The following is a 22144-nucleotide window of genomic DNA, read 5'->3' as shown; positions in this document are numbered from 1 at the left end:
GCTGTACTTTTGTGTTTTGAAATTGGAAAAGAAGGTAATACTTTACAATAATGTGAATGGCAAATTTTTAACAGTTGAACAGCTTTTTGGAATTTGATAATTAGCAAAAAATGCCACACTAGTCTTGTTTAAATCTTTAGTTGAATAGTTGTTACAATACTCTCTAGCTTTTCAAAATAGTAGACCTGAAGTTTAAATACACTTTGTTATTTTTCATTTTTATAACAATGATAAAATATTCTTTCACGGTGGGACAAATGTATTAGGAGCAGCATAATATGTTTATTGATTGATAAAATTGTAATTCATATTTAAAAATGTACGAATGCTAAACAAATATACTAAAACAAATAAGGCGATGAATTAAGTTCATTGGTGTGGTGAATTAAGTTCATCGTGGTGAATTCATATTTAAAAAAATTTATTGTTGATAAAACAAGTTTAAATTTTGCTGATTTGATTCTTGAAATAGCTCTTATAATACTCAATTCATATTTAAAACTATTAACAGGTAACAAACAATTCATTCACAATCATTGCACGACGCAGAAGTTCCAGAAGCGCACCACGTTACACGTGTTTGTCAGTCATGTAGTTTTTTTTTTTAGAACTATAAATTCGATTTCATTGAGTTTCTATTTTTTGTCAATAAATCTTCCTACATATTGATATAAATCGAATCGTGTATTATTTTCTAAACAACATTTATAACTTTTAAAGTGGATGACGTTGTAAACTATTGCGACTGTGCACGATTGTATTTCAAAGCTCGAATTAGCTACGCAAATTTTCAAGCAACGTCAACAGAGAATTGTTTACGTTTATTTGGTACGAATGATAAGAACAACGCACTTTGTAGTTACATTTTGTCGGGTGCTGTAACAATTCTTTCATAAAAATAATGATCAAAAAGCCGTATAAACACGTTTTTGTCACAGTTGGTACAACTGAATTTGAGGATCTCGTACAAGCAGTAATCTCTGTGAAAGTTCTAAAACAGTTGGACTGTTTAGGCTGTGAAACCCTTACGATACAGTTTGGAAGAGGCACGGAACCACGAATAGAAAGTATTGAAAATCCTACGAACATTCGCGTTTCTGGCTATGGTCTCAAAAACAGTATTGGTGAGGATATATGCAGAGCGGATCTCGTTATCAGTCACGCTGGCGCTGGAAGTTGTATAGAATCTTTGGAAGCTGGGAAACCGCTAATTGTTGTGGTGAACGAGACTCTGATGAATAACCATCAAACGGAATTAGCCGAACGCCTCAGCAAGGACAGCCATCTATTTTATTGTACACCGGATACACTGCTACAAACATTAACGGAATCCAATTTCAACTTATTACAAAAACTTGGTGCCGGAGCGCTAGATAGCTTCGTAAATCATTTGGATAAATTTATGGGATTTCTGTAATATTACTCTCTATAACAATTCGTTCGCTTCATTAATAGTCATCTGATATAGTTGAATATTGTTGTCTATTCAAAATTGTATATTTTTAACAATCCTTGCTTGTTTATCGGTGAATTTATTATAATAAAACCATCAATACCGCATTATCAAAACGGATGTAAATAATACGTATAGTTTTAATAATACTGTATAGTTTGTCCTGTTATATGCTCTGTGAAATTATGTTGTTTAATGATTATATTCTATTGCTTTTTCATTATTTAGTGACTAATATTTGAATTTTCACGCTACGGAACAAGGACGAGATGACCGGTTTTGATTTTTGACGTTTTTGTTGTCAAACGTGAAAACTTGCAAAAAACAAGAAAAAATATAAACCATGCCGAACGAGTTCTTGTTCTTTTAAGGTCTAGTCAGTTATTTTTTCTTCGTACAAGTTAGGTAATTCGGGCGTTGTGTTTTGCTTGTTTGAGTAGTTTGATTTAAATAGTTTGTTTCCTCCGACATTCGCTTGCGGTTTTCGTTTGAATTCTTTAGCGCGCTTAAAAGATATAGCAAGATGAGTGATATGGCGAAGCACCAGTGTGGAACGGAAAATTGCAAGAAGTCTGCTACTCTTCAGTGTCCTGTATGCCTGAAGATGGGCATTCAGGGATCGTATTTTTGTAGTCAAGACTGCTTCAAGGGCTCCTGGAAGGATCACAAGATCTTCCATCTCCTGGCTAGTAAGTTTTTTGTTTGTTGAGTATGGGTTAAAGGAGTATGGGTTTACATTCTATTTTAACTTCATTCACAGAGGGCAAGGAATCGAATGCATACAATCCGTGGCCTTATTATACGTTCTCCGGCAAGTTACGTCCTTTTGAACAAACCCCAAGGCGCTTGGTTCCTGAGTCGATTCCGCGACCGGACTACGCAGATCACAAGAAAGGTCGATCAGAATCCGAAGAGGCCCTGCGGGGGAATAACATCATCAAGATTTTGGATGACGAAGAAATTGAGGGGATGCGCGTAGCTTGTAGACTGGGACGCGAAGTTTTGGACGAGGCGGCTAGAGTTTGCGATGTGGGTGTTACAACCGATGAAATCGATCGCGTAGTACATGAGGCTTGCATCGAGAAGGAGTGCTACCCTAGTCCGATGAATTACTATCAATTCCCTAAGTCCTGTTGCACCTCAGTGAATGAGGTCATTTGTCATGGAATTCCGGATCTACGTCCGTTAGAAGATGGCGATCTTTGTAACGTTGATGTTACAGTATACCATCGTGGGTTTCATGGAGATTTGAACGAAACGTTTTTTGTGGGTAATGTAAAGGAGCAGCACAAAAAATTGGTGCAGGTTACCCATGAGGCACTGATGAAGGCGATTGCAATTGTGAAGTGAGTACTGCGAGTAATGCTACGTTTTATCAAGCAATGTAACGATCATTAACCAAAAAACCATGTTCTATATCTTAGACCCGGTGAGCGCTATCGTGAAATCGGAAACGTTATACAGAAGCACGTGCATTCACATGGCTATAGTGTCGTCAAGAGTTATTGTGGACATGGAATCCACAGATTGTTTCACACTGCCCCAAATGTACCTCATTATGCCAGTAAGTTCGTATGCTCATTATGCACTGTTAACTGTCGCTAATGATGCAAAATGTTATTTAATATTGCAGAAAACTCCGCAGTTGGTGTTATGAAACCAGGCCATTGTTTCACGATTGAGCCTATGATATCGGAGGGCACTTGGCGGGACGTTTCGTGGCCGGATGACTGGACTGCGGTCACAGCCGATGGTTTGTTTTCGGCTCAGTTTGAGCATACCCTGCTCGTTACTGAAAACGGTTGCGATATTTTAACAAAGCGAAGAAATGAAACTGGTAATCCACATTTCATGGATCATATGTAATTTGCCGTGTGGGTGTCAGAATTCATTTAAACGCGAATTAAACGATGGCAGTCGTTCATACTTTTTCTGTTGTTCCTTCAAAATAAATACAACCTTTCTCCTTTTCACATATTAAATTTATTTCAACTCTTCCATCACTTTCTTATAATCTGTAATTTTTTTCGCCTTGGACAGTTCCTGTTTTGCAGGTTTCTCTTCTTCCATAATAGTATCCACTTTAATTCGTTTACCATCGTCCACATCAGCAAGACTTGGTTGTGTTTCCATCTTTCGTTTTTGCGGTTGCACGAAGCTACCTTGCCCTGCTGCTCGCAACGAATCCTCGACGGTGTAAGGTTCAATTTCCAATGCTTTCAGACGTCGCTTGTGCACCTTTGTCCGAAAATGGGCTTGCATTGCTTGATCGTTGATATAGTATGTAGCACAGTGAATGCAGTAGAACTGTCCAAAACCTGGTTTATCAAGATCAACCTCTTGTTTTAACAGTTTCTCTGGATCGCTCTTCAAATCAGCGTCAATTTCGTCCAAATCTTTTTTCCGATTTCTCAACCTCCATCTACGACGAAGATGTGTATCGCCACTGTGCATTTTTTTACGAGCGTAAGGCATCTTGAGATATTAATTAATTAAAACAGTGAAAGTTTAAGAAAACGGAGTGTGTTTACACACTACTATTCTCAATTTGTTTTTTGCTCAGCGAAACAATATGTTATTCTATCCACTTCCGTGTTGTGTTTATTATTTCGTCCGGTTTTTAAATTCCATGCGGACGGCCACCTAACCTAAAAACACGATACGGAGAAGAGACTTGAAATACTGCTAACTAGCGTTTTTTTAAAATAGAATGGAGTATCTGCAACAAGATCCTTTTCACTAGTTGACATGATACTTAATAATATTCAAGAATAATGGAACTATTACCTATTTTTACAAATAGGTGTTAGAGAAAAACAAAAATAAGTGTGACCAAAACAATCTCCTACCATTCACAAAACGAGTGACATAGACTTTGACAACAATGGCCACGAACAGGGTGCTTTCAAATCATGATGCTATAAAGTTTTGATTTGATTCGTTAATATTCGATTTAATTTGAAATAAACGCAATTCTATTAACAATACGAGAGCAAGATATACACCTAACGAACTAAAATCATATAACAAAGATAAAAGTTATCGTATTCTTTTATTATTCCACCGACGGTTAACCAAAAAGCCAATGTAGGATTTTTATAGCAAATATTCAAAGTGGTCGTTCAAAAATTTAACATTGCATTAATAGTATGTTTGATTCATATAGTTCTTAATCACTCAATTTAATAACATGCAAGTTAACAATTGCTGTTACCAACTACTACCAACTGTTTATGGTGCTGTGACACAGCAAGAAAAGAAATTTGAATCATATCCTATCGGAGCCTTCGCGTAACATGAGTGTCGTAGATTTAGGAACGTGAGCGTTTTGAACTTCATTTCATTTCAATGGATTAGAAATTATTCAGCTATATCAGATGTTGCTTTTCAGAGAACTTTTTTTGCTTGTATTTTAGAGAAAAATCATTCCTTATCGACGATATTAGTAGGAAGGATGTTTTTACTGTGTTCGAAGTAAAGTGCCGATTCTGTTAAACGAAAAGTTTTAATTGAATGTGTTTAGAATCACTCTCTTGCATTAGTTATCCTTAACAGATAAAGTTATTCAATATTGGTATCTTCTTATTATATTCTACACATTCTGGAGATGTTAACATAAATCAAAAATTTTTTTTTGAAACTCACCCGTTAGAAGTGAAACGTTGCAGATTGAATGAATTTGATCATAATGATATTATTTGAAGGATTTTTATTGAATGCAGAATTATGACCTTATCGGAATTTCATCTAACATTTCTTCTATGTGCTTGCTTGCAATCGTTTATGGAATACTTTATGTATTTAATTCTCTCTCATATATGAGAAGATGAACGATGAAGCTGTAGTTTGCTCAGAGTTTACAATTTACAGGGTTACTAGAATGCTGGAGAAGTCTTTCAAAGAAAGTGATCCTTAGCATGTGTTGTTTCATAAATTATTCTAAAAAACAGAACAAAAAACACTTTTGGATCATCAGCGTGAACTAAAACCCCTTATTTTATGTAAAAAGCATACTCAAAACTGTGTTTGGTATTTGATTCCCTTTTATGCTGCTTAAAAAATATCCTTTTTTGTAATTGAAATAGAAATAATTTTAATTTTTTTATATTTAAAAAGAGTGCATTGTTTTTCTATATCTAAATTTTCTATTATTTTCCGTTGCTTGATAATCCTGGTGTATTTTTGTTTGGAAATTAAAACGAACTTTTCCGGAATAACTGTCTCCGGATGCTGCGTGGAAGCCAACCCTATAGAACACTTGCACCATTTCTCCCAATCTCTCATGATCTCAATTTCATTTATCATTTTCTCGGCGTCGGACGTGTTTGCCGTCCGCTCGCTCCGTGTCGGAGACTTTTCCACGAGTTTTCCCACCGCGCGCCAGCAAAGACAGGTTCCTTCGCGGTCAAGCGAACGGAGAACGGCCAGACACCGTGCGCGTCTCGCCGTCGTCGGGAAGCGTGCCAGTGAGGGAACCGTTTCGTACCGCTCAGACGACCGTCTGGGGGATGAATAATAGATGTTGCTGCAAAACACCAGGCTGGTGGTAAAAGCGAACCGAATAACAAAATAAAAAAGTGCGTCTCGCCGTCGGGCACAACAATCGTTCGAGATATCTCGCGCTTATAGTGGCCACTTGACGGAGCCGTGGTTGAAACGCGCGAGAACATCCCGTGCATTCCGTGCCCAGTGCCAAGCGTAGAAAAGTGCGTTTTTATTGTTATCTTCTTTTGAAAGATGCTCGAAGGATACCCGACCGATCGTCGACAGCGCGCAACGGTTTTTCGCTGGCTCGCTGTGGTTACACGGGTATTCGTTTCGAATCGTTCACCGTCCTTCCCATCGTCGTTGGCAGTGGCATTTCCATGTGCGTTTTTTTTATGTGCTCACGATTTCTGTGTTTTCCCCATTTTCTTCGAGTTGCTTGCCGTGCGTGTGCGAAACATAAGTGGAAAAAAAAAAGACGAACTGATGGACGGGTCAGGAAATAACGGGAGACAAAAAAGGGAAACCGAAAGGAACGGGCAACGAATACAAAAAAAGAAAAGAAAAGGAAAAATGAAGCAAAAACTAATAAAACTGTTGGCAACAGAGGAAGATTCGCCCGTCCTGTCTGGCTGTCTGGTGGTTTTCTGCCGGAGATGAATGCTGCGGCTTCTTCGCTCTTATCAGTGCGCATATCATCTCGGTGTGTATACGTATAGTGCGTAAGGGAGAGAACGCGCGACCGCTCGTGTGTGGCTATGTGTGCACGACGACCGTCGACGAACATCAGTGCCCCAGAGCCCCGGTTTGCCACGGTCGGTGTACGGTCCGGAGGAAGGCACGGCACGGCACGGCGAGGCAATGTTTGTCTTTTCTGAAGGCTTCTCCTCGCCCTGTCGCTGTTGTTGCCGCTCCTGTTCGTGCCGATGAAATGTTGGATGGATTGGGCCGGATGATTGTGCTGCTGCCAGGATGGGGAGATGATTCGGTTCGTGCTCGCCGTATCCGTGCGTGTCCTTTTCCGTGCGTTGGTAGGTGGCGTCATATGATGGGAAAATTTAATTACCACAATGATTAACGGACCCCCCTCATGGACACACACACACACGGATACTGCGGCATGTGAGCACCTTTTTCGTCCTCACCGATCGTTGTTGATGGCTGCGGTTGTTGTTGTTGTTGCTGTTGTTGCTGGGGTCCGACCCGAGCCGACGTGCCGGTGCCGATGATGGGCCCTTCCCGTTTCCGATAGCGACGCAAATCGCCATCAGCGAAAGGTCGTTTTGGACATGGCCGGGAAGAGAGAGATTGCGTTTTGTTTATATAGCGCGCGGCCGTGTTGGTGTGTTTGTTGTTGTTGTTATTGTTGTTGTTGGTACGGTCCATCATCCGGGACCGTGGATGAGAGCTCGCCGTGACGTGACGTGATGCGGGATGCGAAAGTCGATTTCGGAACCAGCACCGTGCCACTATCATGCCCCGGATTCGCTCGTCCGGAGCAGCGTGGCATTGTGAAACAATCGCCGTGGGACAAGCGTGACGAGAAACGGACCCTGCGGGACCTATTTTGGACACGTGTTGCAAACATTGCACGGTCGTGGTGAGCTGCGTGAAGGACTGCCGAAAACTCTGCACACCCATCAGGACACTCACAGCTCACGCTCACTCTCAAAGCGCCAAGCGGCCATCAGCGTCGAACATCGCATGATAGTCACCGCTGTGATGTTTCGCCCTTTGTTTGATTGATTTGCTCCGTGCGAGCTGCCCTCCGTGTCCTGGTTTGCTGGCGTCCTCGCGTCGCACTGCGCCTTCCGAGAACCTGTATTATCTCGCTAACAGGTTCGCGCGGCGAATGCAAGGGCGACCGAAGATGGCTGGTTTTTGTGTTGTTGCCGTTTTTCCACAACGCCCCACAAAGTCAACACGCGCCTGGACCGGAATCACGGGGGTTCCCGGGGTTGCCGGTGCTAAAAAGCGCTTGATTGCAATACGCCGAACCCTGAACCCTTGCCTTCACAGAAACCAACGCCGGTTAGCCGCCCAGACGAAAGGGACCCCAAAAACTCCCCACCAAAGACGAAAGGGACGACATCGGGACCTTGAATGTCGCGGTTTTTGTTTTTTTTTTTGGTGGCGTCTTCGGGGAAGGAATGGAATTTATATGCTACTGAACCGGGGGACCGAACCCTTCGCCACGGACGACCAGTTTTTTATCGATAGAAAAAGGGACGAGTTTGTGCACACACGCGCGTGTGTGTGTGTGTCCCTTCGAGTAGCAGGTTCGAGTTCGCAAATTACGAGCTTTTTGGGGACGACAGCGCACGTTATGGCCTGTGTCACATGTGTTCTATGCGGGCATGGTACGGATTCCACCGTGAAATATTCACCCGAAACAGCGGATGTAGCGGCCGGATCCGGGATTCGCCCTTAGGGTTCGGTGCGATTCTAATTTCGAAGCTATTTCTATAACCCAAATTATGTAGGCGCAAATAAAACGCTCCAGCGAGCTTCCGGTTGAGCCGTGAGGGCTTCGTGACGTTTGTCATTTGGTGGGTTTTTGGAATGAGCGCCCCTGTCTGTTGGCAAACGCTGGAATGATTTGCGCCCGGTTTTGTCGTGGGAGGAACCCCTTTTTCCTGCCCATGCCCATTTTCCTTCCCTTCCATTGGACGTTGGTATGCGAAGTTAGCGCATGATTACAGCGTAGACAGGTTTGAAATCTATCCGTCCGTCAGCGTGTTTGCGTACATTTTTCCCGGAAAACCTTATGGATTAGGCCGCAAATCTCGGCTTGACGCAGCAGCAGAAGCTAAAAACCAACACCGATTATGAGCTTTTCGTGCGAGTGAAATGTGGCAAACAACCCGGTCGAAAAAATAACTTAAACTTTGTCAATATTGAGCGTGTTTTTGATCGGTCCGATAGCAATGGCTAAAACCAGCCGGTTTAAAAAATCTCTCATTGTGCTAGCGAAAAGTGATGACGAGCGTTTAAAGGTTCTTCCAGTGTTTCATAACCACTGTTTGCTCTTATTTCCATTCAAATGCGCCGGTTATGTAGGATTTCTCGGTGCTGTTCGCGGTGGTGATCCTATAAAAGGATAAAAAAGGAAAAAATCAATACAATCCTGCGTGTGTGCATGTGTGCGTGTGTGTGTGTGACCAGTAAAAGGATAAGTGATCCAACTAAAGTGCAAATAGCGGGCAAGTGGAACCAAGAGAGAGGAAGCGAAAAAAAAAGGAAGAAGCAAAATTGCTCCTTCACCGTCCCAATAGCGACAGGTTTGATTCGATGCGGTTTTGTGCCCGAGCCAGAAAACGAGATTGTGCACGTACGCAATCGCTGGCAGGTACTTTCGAGCACTTTTCCGGCACTCCGGGCTCCCGCTGAGGATAATGTAACCTCGACACGCGCGGCCCCTTTTCCGAAACGTCGATCTCTCCGTGCCACCTGGTTCTGTCCTTCCTGTTCGTCCTGCGTGGGTTCAAGTGGGCTCGAAAGCGAAAAGCGGGACAGGTGCAGTCAGATAGAGGAAGAAAAAAAGGAATCCTTCTCCCCCTACCGCATCGTTCCGGCCCGGTTGTGGTGTGGCGAAACCCTCCAGCCTTCCGATGATGGGCCAACCGTCGGTGTGCCGCCGTAACGTTCGCCGAGGGTCGCATCGGTTGCAACCGGTGTCGGATTTGGTGCGAAACCGTCAACCAACGACCGGTTGTTGCGGCCGCTGGGCGCTGCCTGCGAGTCCTTCGCGATGGGTCTCGATCGTCATGGTGATCGTTTTCGCTAATCAGCTTACCGACGGTCTGGAGCTGAACGAGACGTTGATAACGCAACGGCATCAGCACCACCGCTTCACGATTGACGAGCTGCTCGATGGACGCTTCCCGAGGAGCATCTCCGGTGACATCGATATGGATCCTTGCAAGTCGAGTAAGTGAACGTTGGCTTAGGTTTTGTCTAGCAACCGGTTTTGTTTTGCTTTCTTGGGAGCCTTCTAGTGTGGGGAAGTAAGCCTGCCCCTTGGGTGTCCTTTGCCGAGCCCGATAGGGTATTGAATCCTTTCTGTCTCCTTATTTTGTCAGTATCACGGGTAAAGCGGGGAAAGAGTAGCAATTTCTAACAGATTTTCAACTTTCGAAGCTTGGTTCTAAGCCCACGCGCCTAACGGTGTGCTTTAAAACAACACGTTCTCTTTTGTGCAAGGGTTATGAAGGTAGCCAGGCTCGGAAGGCTTGAGCGAAGCTAACACGCACATATTAAACACCTCTAAAACACTCTTTCATCCACTTTTGAGCCTGTAAATGAGTATGAAGTCATACGGTAGCGTGAATCTGCTCCCGCTTTAGCTTCCATTTAAAATGAACCTCTTTGAATGCGTTGCGAGATAATTTGATTTGTTAATTATTTTATTTTACCCCAAGCGATACAGGCAACCATGGAGCCTTCGTATTTTGTTTCGCAGCATGGGGAAGGGTTCGGATTCTGCTGTTTTTTTGCATCCATTGGCAAAATTAAGTGACCCGTAATTAATGGGTCTTTGTTGTACTTTGATGGGGATGCCTTATTCTATCTATTAATTATTCCATTTTCAAAAAGTACTTTTTTTTCAGTACATATTGTTTGACGTACTGAATAAATGCGTATTAAACCGACAGCATCGTAAAACAAAGTATGCGTCGGAGTTCGTAAAAGTTTAGCCGATTATGCAAAGGTTGTTTGCTTGATTGTTGGATTGTTTTACTGATTTGTCAATAAGTTTTGCTGCTTATCAACGGCGAACCGTTTCGCGGTAGTGTGTATTTTGCAAACATCTCTTACATATAACACGTATTGCTTTCACTTAGCTGTTTTTTTTTCTTCAAATGAAACCAACAAAAAACCCGCTGTGGTCAATTTAAAACAACTCCAACACGTGACAATCTGTCGCTGAATTTAATTTAAATGTTCGGTATTCCCAGTGAGCCTGCCGTATTCGCAAAGCCAATTAGCCACTGCAGCGTGCGAGCATCAGAACGGCTGATATTCGGGAAACTGGCAACATCCAGTGTGGCCACGGCTGGTTGTTTTTTCTAGTTGTACTATTATGTTGTACATCTCCCCCGTTGACGATTCAATTCAGCTCTCGTTTATGCTGCGTTGCATCCTCACACAACACCCTCACTTGGTGCGCGGTGGTGTACTTTTTCCTTTCGCTCCCGCTCTTTAACATGTCCCAGCAACATGTCCCCCATGGATGGACGGCGAATTGAACGGAATGGAATGGCGGCTGCCTCCCCAACAATGTGCGTTCTTGGGCGGGCGTAGCAATTTAAATGGGTTCGCGTGCGCCGCAGCTCCGCTACGGTTATAATTTAATTAATTCTCATTTATCATCATTCCACCTCCAAAGGACTGTGTTCCTGTGTCCCGAGCATAAAGTGGATACCCCGGAGGTACCGATGCGCTGCGTTTTTGTTTCGTATTTTTTCCCCCTTTTGCGAGAAAACACAAATGCTTCTAGTTGAGGTTCACACCAGATCGCTGCATTTTTTGTTGCTGTGAATAGATTTTTACTGCATTTGTTGCTGGCGTGCTTATAGTCTATGGGACTCGGCTTATTTGAATTCATTTTATTATTATAGACGTAGCGATAGCTCATTAAAAAGTGTAGTTAAAAATATTACAATGCATAAGCTCGTTAGTCAGGTTTCTGAATCGTAGGCTTGCAAAACATATAATTCAAAATGGTGGTAAATACCACACATTGGCCTTTTTTACACTATGGAATAGAAATCATCCTCGACAAATCGGGATTTACTTTTTTTTTACTTGGAAATAAATCCAGCAGGATTCTATTTATGTACATCGGATTTAGATCCTGATTATTGTCCTTTCTAAAAGAGCGGGTTTTATCAACAACAAAAAAAAACGAAAACATGTGACATCCAAAATCCCATAACGAATCAGCACCGATGGTTGAACAGTTGTGAAATTTGCATAATTCCCAAAGCCATCCATCATGCATTTTTTCGTGTCTGGTGCAGTCACAGCATCCCCATCTACATCTGACCTAGTTCGGTCACCGTGTTTGAGCTACTTCACTTATGCAACGCACAAGATTCGGCCAATCCGAGTGCAGTCTGTCCCATCCATCATACGTCTGCCCACGATACCCGTACGTTTCCTGCTGGCTTTTCCATTCTAGTAATGATTTGCTTCAGCAAATTGCAGCTCGCTTCCCAGAAGCACGACTCAATTACACACGAAATTCGGCACAGTCGGCACACCCACGGGAAATATTCGGAAAAACCGGCGCCAAACGAAGGGATGCCGGATGATGTGCGGGATTCAGGTTTCATTTCCTGAGCTGGGACTTTCCGCAAAACCCGAGCCACGTGTAGGACACCCATGTCCACCGTGTTCCAGTGTACGTGTGGGTGCTGAATGCGCTTAAATGTGGTTAGCCGCTCCGCTTCGCCGTGTGGAGAGATGCGAGGAAATAAAACCGAAATGCAATTAAGCGCGCACATATGCGCTTTTGTTTTCGCTAGCTTCAGCCAGCTTTCTCCTGTTGCACTGTCGGAAGCTGCAGGTCTTTCCCCATCGAGTTTTCTGCATCCTGACGCTGCATCGAGGTTTTTCCAGTCACCAAGCGTTGGACTCGGTGGTTGCATTCTCCAAACCACGGTAGGAAGCGTAGGTCGAGCCAAGGCTTGTTCGGTTGTATATTTGACCCTTTTTTCCTCTCATTGTTTACATCTTCACACGGACACGGTAGAACCAGGGTCAAACGTACGTGTGACACTCTTACCCAATACCGAAATTGCTGGTTCGTCCGACATTATGCGGTTGATTCAAATTTATTCGTAATTTACGTCCAAACCCCACACAGCACCACTAAACTAACCTAATGCTGTTAAGAGATCAGGACCCCAGGCCCAGCGGGGCAGGCAAGGGCGCTAGGTTTCGTTTCTTTCTGTTTTTTTTTCGCTCGAAACGGATAGCTTCCGGTAGAACGTAAATCGGTTCCGCCGTTGAATGAAGGCGTAGGTGGAACGAGGGCTGGGTGGGCACCAATTCTTGACGTATGTTGAAAATTGAATTAGACCCAAATTTATCCCATTTCTGGTCAAAGTACTTTTGTGCTGGTACCATACCGGGTATGCTGGAACCATGTGTTTTAACGTAAAGGTTTGCTTCTCGGAGCTTCTGCGAGTTTTTTATTGCCAACGACAAGTGGGCACTTTAAAGTTCGAAATCGGTATTAATCACCGTTAAATGTCTAAGATTATTGATGGAAAGTAAGCTACAAATTCGTGAAGGCTGAAATGATTGATGATTGATTTGTTTTCCACCACACTGACACCGTTCCATGGTGATCGATCATGCGTAAAGCGTCCATAGCTTGTAATGATAATTCGAAATGAAATACAAGTCCTTTGAAAGTTTGCCACCTGCTGCCACTAATTGCCTACATACAGCTGGAATTTCATGCTTAATTTCTAGTCGGTCTAGTCGGTCTTCTCTAGATGATGCATTGATAAACAATGATGAACTAATTGCTGAAAAATGATATTTCTTACACGAATGTTGTGATGTAGAAAATCGATTCGTTACCTTTCTTTTCATTCTTCAACAACCTCTTAGCAGTTATTATTATGAGTAAAAAGCAAGCAATCATTAGCGACAATATAAATCCTTTACTGTGCTGTTTGAAAACACAAAAGTGTGTAAATTCATACCTGTTCAGTCGTATTTTTTGTTTATCGCTCGCTTCTTGTAAGACATCATAAGCTTCGCTCATACCATAATGGAAAACGGTAGCATCCGGTTGGCACTCGCCGCGTGTCCTCGAGACCATGTTCTTGTAAAACCCATACGTAATGGTGATGAATGGGGTCCATATTTGCTACCGGGCACGATCAAAATGTGTACGAAAGCACCTGTTAAACACAGGTGCCTCGGGTAGATACAGGAAACTCTGCCATCCGATGTTGACCACTGAGCAGCCCTATACCACGTGGGGGGTATCAGGTGTTTGTAATATTTCCCTCTTTTCCTTCCTTCCCTGCTGTGTGTTTCTCTTTTGCCCTTTGCCTCACGCGTGTCGTGTAAATCGTTGTTGCACTTGCAGGTGGATTTATGGGTGACATCGCGATGCCGAATATAAATTACGAAACCGAGTGGCAGCGGCAGCGGATGAACAAGAGCCTCGAGCAGGACATCGTCAAGCTGAAGCAGGAGGTCTACCTCGAAGGGCTGCAGGTCGAGGAGGAAGGCATGACGGACGTGATACGCAAGAACACGAAACAACGCGCCTCGACGCCGCTGGCCGGCATGACGGCATCGACGGGTGGCATCCGGCCAGGTTCGTCGCACGAGAGTGAAAACTCCATCACGGACAGCTCAGGCGAACCACCGGTCCGGGCGACCATCATCGACAACCGGGACAACATCATCGAACGCCGTGAACCACCCTCCGAGGCCACCGGCGAACCCAAGCAGGACGAACCGAAACCCGGTTCGGCTGTGGGCAAAAAGAACGCCACCGGTACCGTGCGGAACATCGACCACAACCGCATCCAGTCCGACACAAAGGACATCGTTATCGATTCGATCAGCGATAACATCATCAGCGGCCATCATGCCAGCAGGAAAGCGGCCACTTTTGCGTTACCGGTGAAAACGACGACAACGGCACCGGTGGCGATGATGACGACGACGACGACGACGACTTCGACGACGATGGTGTCCATCATTGAATCCACCACCAGCGAGGATTCGCTCACCCCAGGTCACACGCAGCTGGAAAACGCTAACGGTGTGCACGTGGGTGGAAAAACCCGTCGACGTCATCGCCGCCGACGTCGCCAACAGCAACACACGATGGCCAGTGGCATCCTTCCGGCCACGGGTATCGATTCCGAAGCCCTCGATGGTCCAGCACCCAGGACAGTCAACAAAAACTCGTACCACTCGCGGTTGGAGCGTTTGCGTGTCGAGCTGGGCACGGTTACGTACTCGGTGCGAGATCGCAACCTACGCTCAAGCCAACAGCATCGTTTCGGGCGCGAACAGAACCGTGATCCAATGGAACCGGGCACTCCGAGGAAGAAACGACGTCGTACCGGAACCGATGGAAGCAAGCGCAAGCACCATCATCAGGATGATGTCGTCGTTAGCGAGCGCGGACACGTTGACGGTGGTGATGATACGGCCAGTTTCAGCAGGTGGATGAAGAAGACCCGTAACGAGGACGAAGGCACAACGGCTGATTGGCAAACCCATCATCACCGCGCTCAACATCACCACCAGCAGCAGCAGAAGCAGCAGCAGGAGCAGCATCATCATCATCACGCTGAGCACCGGCAGGACGAAGGTGACGACGGAATGAATTTGCATTTCCGACCGGAACATAAAGCACGAGCCCGGGAAGCGCACCCGGCGGGTCTGGTACCTGTTGAGGATGCGACAGAAAGGTACGTACATACACACCGGCACAAATGTTCCGCGTCGCTTGTCGAGTGTCGGTGGCAAGTGGTCTCTTCTCTGGCGGCCGATGGGCCACGGAAACTTTGTAAACGGCGCTTTTGTTCTGATGCGGGGGTGAGCGACGATGCTTGACATGCTTCGTTTCGTACTCCTTGACCGTTGGTGGCAGCGATGCCGTTTCCAAGTTGAACGCTTGGCGTCGAAATGGAGCCCGGGGAATCTTAACGCACGCGATGAATGAATCGGGACGAATACTTGTCATCGACAGACGTCCTTCTTTATGCCGTTGCGCTATAGGAGCAAGGACATCGCGCATGGTGCCATTGCTAACCGTTGCAAGGGGAGAGCTTTGTCCTGAATTTAGGGGAGGAAAACCCCGGTGCGTTAAGGTACTTAATTTGGTGCTTAAAGTTGGCTTTTTCGTGGCACTTGCACAGGTTCGCCATAAGGCGGTTGTTCGAATGCAATGGAAGAGGCCATCGTTTTGTAGTGAAATTTACGCTTGCCGTTAGAAATGAAAAAGGGCGTGAATTTTAACTCGCCGTGATGCCTTTCACTTGTTTGTATAAAAAAATCAATTTTGTCCCTTAAATAGGAGTTTCAAACATAGGTTGAAACATTGATCATTTCAGCATTTCAGCATCGCTTACGATCATGTTACAAGTAAACCGTTACCAGCTTCTAAATTGAGTTCTTTCCCAGCACGAACGCACACGCAAGTCTTACTTGTAACAAGCGCCTTCTGTTTCCTCATCACAAACCAGCATCTACCACGGATCGGAACACCATCACCGGGTGGCTCGGGCGGCTACGGCGAAAAAGGAGCGCATCTGGGACTTTGGCGTCATACCGTACGAGATCGATGGCAACTTCAGCGGGATGCACAAGGCGCTCTTTCGGCAGGCGATGCGCCACTGGGAAAACTACACCTGCATCAAGTTCGTCGAGCGCAACCCAATCGACCACCCAAACTACATCGTCTTCACCGAGCGTGCCTGTGGGTAAGCGAACGATCGAAATTCAAACTTCCCCCCAGAACCCGCAGGACTGGCTGCTAAACGTTTCGCATCCCTTTCGCACCCCGTACAGCTGCTGCTCGTTTGTCGGCAAACGTGGCAATGGACCGCAGGCGATTTCGATTGGCAAGAACTGCGACAAGTTCGGTATCGTCGTGCACGAGCTGGGCCACGTGGTGGGTTTCTGGCATGAGCATACGCGCCCGGACCGGGAAAACCATGTCGTGATTGAGAAGAACAACATCGTGGTCGGGCAGGAGTACAACTTCAACAAGCTGACGGAGGACGAGGTCAACTCGCTGGGGCTGCCGTACGATTACGACTCGATAATGCATTACGCGCGCAACACGTTCTCGAAGGGCACCTACCTGGACACGATCTTCCCGATCGAGATGCCGGGCCGGAAGCGGCCCGAAATTGGCCAACGGTTGCGGCTCAGCGAGGGCGATATCGCGCAAGCCAACCTGCTGTACAAGTGCGCCAGTAAGTATCCATCCATCCGGCGACCTAGACCTAGCCTTGGGATGAATTTACAGCCGCTCGGCCGGGGTTTTTGATGGGCAAAGTGTAATACATCAAACGGGAGGGAAAGTTTTACGAAACGGACCTTTCCCGGGAACTTTGCGTGTTGTTTTCGGGGGGGTGGGAAAGATAATACCGTTTTTAATGAGCCCTAACAGTATTACTTCCATCTCAGCACGTCCTTGGGTTGCGGGAATTCCGAGTGGGACGACAAAATTTCCCTTCAAGGATAAGACCGAGGTAGCGATAGCGCTATGTTGAACAAATAGGCGATTCCGTATGCCGGGGGTTTCTACCTAACTTTCTCCGAAAACTTTGCGTAGCACATTCATGCAAGTAGCATTGACTGCTTTGTTTGGTGCCACTACTGGGACAGAGCGCTAAATTGGAATGGGCTCCGTGGGTGCAAACTGATATTTAGATAGGCATTCAAACAAGCAGATAACATTTTACTCCCAGCAGCTTTCGCAAGAAATCCTAGTTTTCAGTTTCCGAGATCTGTACTACAACGACGATAGCGTAGAGTTTAATGGGCCACCGTAAGAACCACTCGAAAAAAGCGGAGGTTGGCTTTGAGAACGAAACAAACTGTTCGCAGAACTGTTGACTTCCAGATTCAAGAGCGTTTTTGTGAAAAATCGGTTCGCACATTCCCGACGTGGACGTAATGAGATGGATCTCGAAAGTGGTCGAGCAGCAGCTCAGGGGTTTTTTCGGAAAACTCCACTCGATTGGCAAAACTGTTCAAGTCAAGCATACCGCGCTCGTAATGCTCACCATCCGACCCGTGTGATCTTTCATTCACGTCTGCGAATGGGTAATCCTTCCGCATGACCGGCTCGGACAATCGGTTCACAAACTCCACCCGTAACTGCTTATGGCTTCCTTTCCTTTTTCCCCTAGAGTGTGGCCGGACGTTTCAGGAAAATTCGGCCAGCTTCACCTCACCATCGTACCACTCGACCTCACCGCCAACCGAACCGGAACGCTGCGAATGGCGCATCACGGCCACGCACGGCGAACGGATTGTGCTCAACATCACCGATCTGGTAGGTCTTCGGTGTAGCGTTTTAAGCTTCTTCTTTCCTTCCATCGAGCAACACAGCGGCCGGGCCCCTTTCCACCAGACGCATCCTTGCGAACGGTTGTACCGAACGTGGATGCTTGAAAACAAAAGCACGGATCACCTCTCGTGCCGGCTAACTAACGGCCCGTTGGGTATGGTTTCATCCTTCTGTCCACAGGATATTTACAAAACGAACAGCTGCCGGTCGGACTATCTGGAAATTCGGGACGGCTACTGGCACAAGTCACCCATCCTCGGAAAGTTCTGCGGTTCCGGCAAGGTGAACGAGCTGATCCGTTCCACTGGCAGCCGCATGCTGCTCACGTACACGACCACCTTCCGGCAGGCGTCGATGCGGGGCTTTGCCGCCAACTACGAAGGTAAGCAACCGTTAGTGGGTGGGTGAGTGGGTGGTTTATGCTAGAGGGGAACCGTAGCAGAAGTTGGCTGGTAACGGACACCACCTATTAGGCAAACGCTTGAGTGACCGGTGAATTTAATACAATGCGAGGGTTTTTGAATTATGTACAAACAATGTATTCCCTGCGGTTCTGCCATATTGAATAACATAACATTGACTGTACCAGGACGTTACGTTTACGATGCGGAGCTCCAGTGAAGCATAAAGATTATTTCTAAGCCTGTTTTTGGATGCTGTTTTTTTTTCTAAAGTCACAAGCTAGTTTCTTTTTGTCACACGCTAAATGCCTTTCGTTGGGGGTTTGCTTGTGCACGACGATATCCTGCTGAAATGGCTCGTTAACTCAAATGCCGACCGTCTGATCGTGTCACCCAGCCGCATCAGTTTTCTGCTAACGAAATTTAAACCCTGCACCAGTCAGAATCACATTCGCTTTTGTTTGATTTCTTCTCCAGCGGTGTGCGGTGGCGATATGAACCTCGAATCTGGCGGGCGCCTGGAATCACCGAACTACCCCGTCGACTATCTGCCGAACAAGGAGTGCATCTGGCGGATAACCGTCCCCAAGGACTACCAAGTCGCACTAAAGTTTCAATCGTTTGAAGTGGAAAACCACGATAGCTGCATTTACGACTACGTCGAGGTGCGCGACGGTGGCACGGCGGACTCGCGGGTTATTGGTGTCTTCTGTGGCTACAAAATACCGCCCGATATGAAGTAAGCATGCCCGGCATGCACCGGTTCACGTTGTCCTCCTGAAGTCGAATTTTCACTTTCCACTCGCGCGCCGGTTTTTCATCCCCACCGTAGGTCAACCTCTAACAAGCTGTTTGTGAAGTTCGTATCGGACAGCTCGGTGCAGAAGGCCGGATTTTCGGCCACTTTCATGAAGGAGGTGGACGAATGCGAACACATGGACCATGGTTGTGAGCACGAGTGCATCAACACGCTCGGGGGCTACGAGTGTGCGTGCTACATCGGGTACGAGCTGCACAGCGATAAGAAATCCTGCGAAAGTAAGTTTCCCCGGGCAGAGGCCGTCGATCGTGTCCTTTTTTTTTTGTGGACGAATGACATTTCGTGCACTCGCTAATTCGTGTTCGTTGACTATTTGTAGATGCGTGCGGAGGCCAGCTGGACACGCCAAATGGAACGATCCTTTCGCCGTCCTTCCCGAAGGAGTACCCCATCATGAAGGAGTGCGTGTGGGAGATTGTGGCCCTGCCGCAGCACAAAATTACGCTCAACTTCACGCACTTCGATCTGGAGGGCAACACCTTCTACCAGGCGTCCGAGTGCGAGTACGATTACGTGGCCGTCCTGTCGAAAAGTCCGGACGGAACGCTCCACAAGCATGGTTCGTACTGTGGCTATAACGTGCCGACACCGATCACGTCCGAGTGGAACATCCTGCGGGTGGTGTTCAAGTCCGATAAAACGATCCAAAAGACGGGCTTTGCGGCGGTGTACTTTACCGACATCGATGAGTGTGCCGTCAATAATGGTGGGTGTCAGCAGGAGTGCAAGAATACGGTCGGATCGTACGTGTGCTCCTGCCGGAATGGTTACACGCTGCACGATAATGGCCACGATTGCAAGGAGAGTGGTTGCAAGCACGAGATCTTCGCACCGCACGGTCAAATCCTGAGCCCGAACTATCCGGATTACTATCCGCCGAAGAAGGACTGCATCTGGCATTTCACGACGACGCCCGGGCACCGGATACGGTTGGTGTTCAACGTATTCGATATCGAACCCCATCAGGTCAGTGTGGCTTTTTCCAAAAAAAAACCACCTTCTCAATTTGACCTTCTAATTTGGCTTCATTCGTCCACTCGCCCACAGGAATGCGCGTACGATCACATCGTTATCTACGACGGAAACTCCCCGGACAGTCACACTTTGGGACGGTTCTGTGGTGCCAAAATTCCACACCCAATCTCGTCCTCGTCCAACCAGATGTACATGGTGTTCAACACGGACACGAGCGTACAGCGGAAGGGCTTTTTCGCGAGCCACTCGACCGCTTGTGGTGGCCGGCTGAAGGCAACCGAGGTTAAGAACCATTTCTACTCGCACATCAAGTTTGGCTCGGGCATGTACGACAACGGTGCGGACTGCGAGTGGACGATCGTGGCCGATTCCGGCCAAAACGTGCAGCTTAAGTTTCTGAGCTTCGAGCTGGAGGAGGAGAAGATGTGCTCGTACGACTACGTGGAGGTGTACGGTGGACTGGACGATGAAAGTGGACCCCTGCACGGGAAGTATTGCGGCAATGCGGTACGTTGTGCTGAAGCTAGTGCCTCAAACTCGCCACTGCCCAGTGCAGACTCATTTTCACGATTTACCCTATATGCCTATATGCTTGAACACTTTTGCTGCTTTCATTTCCGGTGTGCCATTCTATCTCTTTCTCTCTCTTTCTCTCTCTCTCTCTCTCTCTCTCTCTCTCTTTTTATTTTGTTCTCTCCCTTTTTGTGCTTTTTCTGGCGCCTCCATCGCTGCTGCATCGTCACCGCTGCACTCGCGACAGAACCCACCGGAAATTATATCGATGCATGAGGCGCTGATGGTGCGGTTCCGCTCGGACGATACGGTTGGGTTCAAGGGGTTCTCAGCGGCGTACGTGGCCATCAAGTCGAACGACGATGTCCTGACCACCGACGAAGAAGGTTCTGATAGCTCCGATATCATCCCGTTTCCCGGTTCACTAAAAACAGTGTTCATCAAACAGGGCGAAGATATGGACGAGGAGGAGGACGACGATATCGATTATGAGATCTACCCGAGCCGGCCGGCCAACAGTAAGGTGCACATCGCGGTGCACAACGAAATACGCTCGTCTCAGGCGATTGACTGAAACATAATCAAATACTTCGCCACGTAAGGCACCACCGGCCAAACCGGACTCTGCGCGAGCTGCCACTTCATGGACAATATTCCCTAGTTTTGGATTTTTTCCTTATCCTTCCACCCAAACACATGTGCTCCAAAACACTCCGACGTTACCGAATTAGCTGTAACACCCAGTAAAGACGCTAAGAATGTTTCCCAGTTGAGGAAAACGCTCCGTCGAATGCACTCAATGCTCAAAGGTGATCAGTGGAAACCAGCTGGTTGACGAGAGAAAAAAGAAAACTGAATTGTTCTGTGCTAGCCCATGAAACACAAATGGAATTTATTCTGCACGAAAATGCAATCCTATCTCACCGGAAGTGCACATGTCTTCCCCCGGCACTCTGTTCGGCGCAGTGGGACGAAAGCAATGGATAGATTTGCCCGGCTGGAGGCAGAGATTTTTCTGAATGTAGATAGACACGCAGGGACGCTGATAGGGATGGAAACCCTCGTACAGAGGCTTCTCCGCGGTGCAAGCAAATGATCGTTGATCTTACGTGTAATCTACAGTGAACCAAAATTGTAGTAAGTAATTTAGCAGCCATTACAAGAGCCATATGTCCACGGAACACACCTATAGATATATACATACATAGTTATATTTACATTACGAAACAAACCGGTAAGTCTAATTGAAGAAAAATCTTAGAGATTAATGTTAGGAAAATTAATAATAAATATACCGAAGACTCTGTTTTCTACCGTGTCAAAGTGTTTATTCAGTTCTCTCTAGCCTTTTAATGCAGGCGTGATACAGATACCGGTCGAGCATACGCACGTACTGTTTCTTAATCTAGTTCAAATTTAGGAGC

At 46.3% G+C, this 22144-nt stretch overlaps 4 protein-coding genes across 4 annotated transcripts; 3 read left to right on the top strand and 1 right to left on the bottom strand.

Moving 5' to 3' along the window:
• Positions 1 to 901: 901 nt before the first annotated feature.
• Positions 902 to 1417, top strand: LOC128720854 (UDP-N-acetylglucosamine transferase subunit ALG13 homolog). Its single transcript, XM_053814557.1, has one exon. The coding sequence runs from the start codon at positions 902 to 904 to the stop codon at positions 1415 to 1417; it is 516 nt and encodes a 171-aa protein (XP_053670532.1).
• Positions 1418 to 1871: 454 nt separating this feature from the next.
• Positions 1872 to 3408, top strand: LOC128731323 (methionine aminopeptidase 1). Its single transcript, XM_053824433.1, has 4 exons — positions 1872 to 2142; positions 2214 to 2799; positions 2878 to 3017; positions 3087 to 3408. Exons 1-4 carry the CDS (start codon positions 1977 to 1979, stop codon positions 3317 to 3319), a joined length of 1125 nt encoding a protein of 374 aa, XP_053680408.1. The 5' UTR covers positions 1872 to 1976; the 3' UTR covers positions 3320 to 3408.
• A 28-nt stretch (positions 3409 to 3436) lies between these two features.
• Positions 3437 to 4296, bottom strand: LOC128720843 (zinc finger protein 593 homolog). Its single transcript, XM_053814546.1, has 2 exons — positions 4241 to 4296; positions 3437 to 4101 (listed from the first exon to the last, which is right to left on the bottom strand). Exon 2 carries the CDS (start codon positions 3926 to 3928, stop codon positions 3437 to 3439), a length of 492 nt encoding a protein of 163 aa, XP_053670521.1. The 5' UTR covers positions 3929 to 4101; positions 4241 to 4296.
• Positions 4297 to 9452: 5156 nt separating this feature from the next.
• Positions 9453 to 21294, top strand: LOC128730383 (tolloid-like protein 2). The gene is made up of 11 exons (XM_053823428.1): positions 9453 to 9868; positions 14052 to 15396; positions 16174 to 16410; positions 16499 to 16908; positions 17851 to 17996; positions 18192 to 18393; positions 18890 to 19151; positions 19245 to 19450; positions 19552 to 20198; positions 20280 to 20714; positions 20968 to 21294. The coding sequence occupies exons 1-11, from the start codon at positions 9550 to 9552 to the stop codon at positions 21292 to 21294; spliced, it is 4536 nt and encodes a 1511-aa protein (XP_053679403.1). The 5' UTR covers positions 9453 to 9549.
• The last annotated feature ends 850 nt before the right edge of the window (positions 21295 to 22144 follow it).

Source organism: Anopheles nili, chromosome 2 (assembly GCF_943737925.1).
Source record: "Anopheles nili chromosome 2, idAnoNiliSN_F5_01, whole genome shotgun sequence".
Lineage (NCBI taxonomy): Eukaryota > Metazoa > Arthropoda > Insecta > Diptera > Culicidae > Anopheles > Anopheles nili.
This window is presented reverse-complemented; position numbering and strand designations above follow the sequence as displayed.

Excerpts from the sequence above, each read along its gene's own strand:
- LOC128730383 (XM_053823428.1), top strand. The coding sequence starts at position 9,550 with ATGATGGGCCAACCGTCGGTGTGCCGCCGTAACGTTCGCCGAGGGTCG. Across the intron at positions 18,394-18,889 it reads CTTTGCCGCCAACTACGAAG|CGGTGTGCGGTGGCGATATG; the intron begins GTAAGCAACCGT and ends TTTCTTCTCCAG. Across the intron at positions 20,715-20,967 it reads GGAAGTATTGCGGCAATGCG|AACCCACCGGAAATTATATC; the intron begins GTACGTTGTGCT and ends CACTCGCGACAG.
- LOC128720843 (XM_053814546.1), bottom strand. The coding sequence starts at position 3,928 with ATGCCTTACGCTCGTAAAAAAATGCACAGTGGCGATACACATCTTCGT.
- LOC128731323 (XM_053824433.1), top strand. The coding sequence starts at position 1,977 with ATGAGTGATATGGCGAAGCACCAGTGTGGAACGGAAAATTGCAAGAAG. Across the intron at positions 2,800-2,877 it reads AAGGCGATTGCAATTGTGAA|ACCCGGTGAGCGCTATCGTG; the intron begins GTGAGTACTGCG and ends TCTATATCTTAG. Across the intron at positions 3,018-3,086 it reads AAATGTACCTCATTATGCCA|AAAACTCCGCAGTTGGTGTT; the intron begins GTAAGTTCGTAT and ends TTAATATTGCAG.
- LOC128720854 (XM_053814557.1), top strand. The coding sequence starts at position 902 with ATGATCAAAAAGCCGTATAAACACGTTTTTGTCACAGTTGGTACAACT.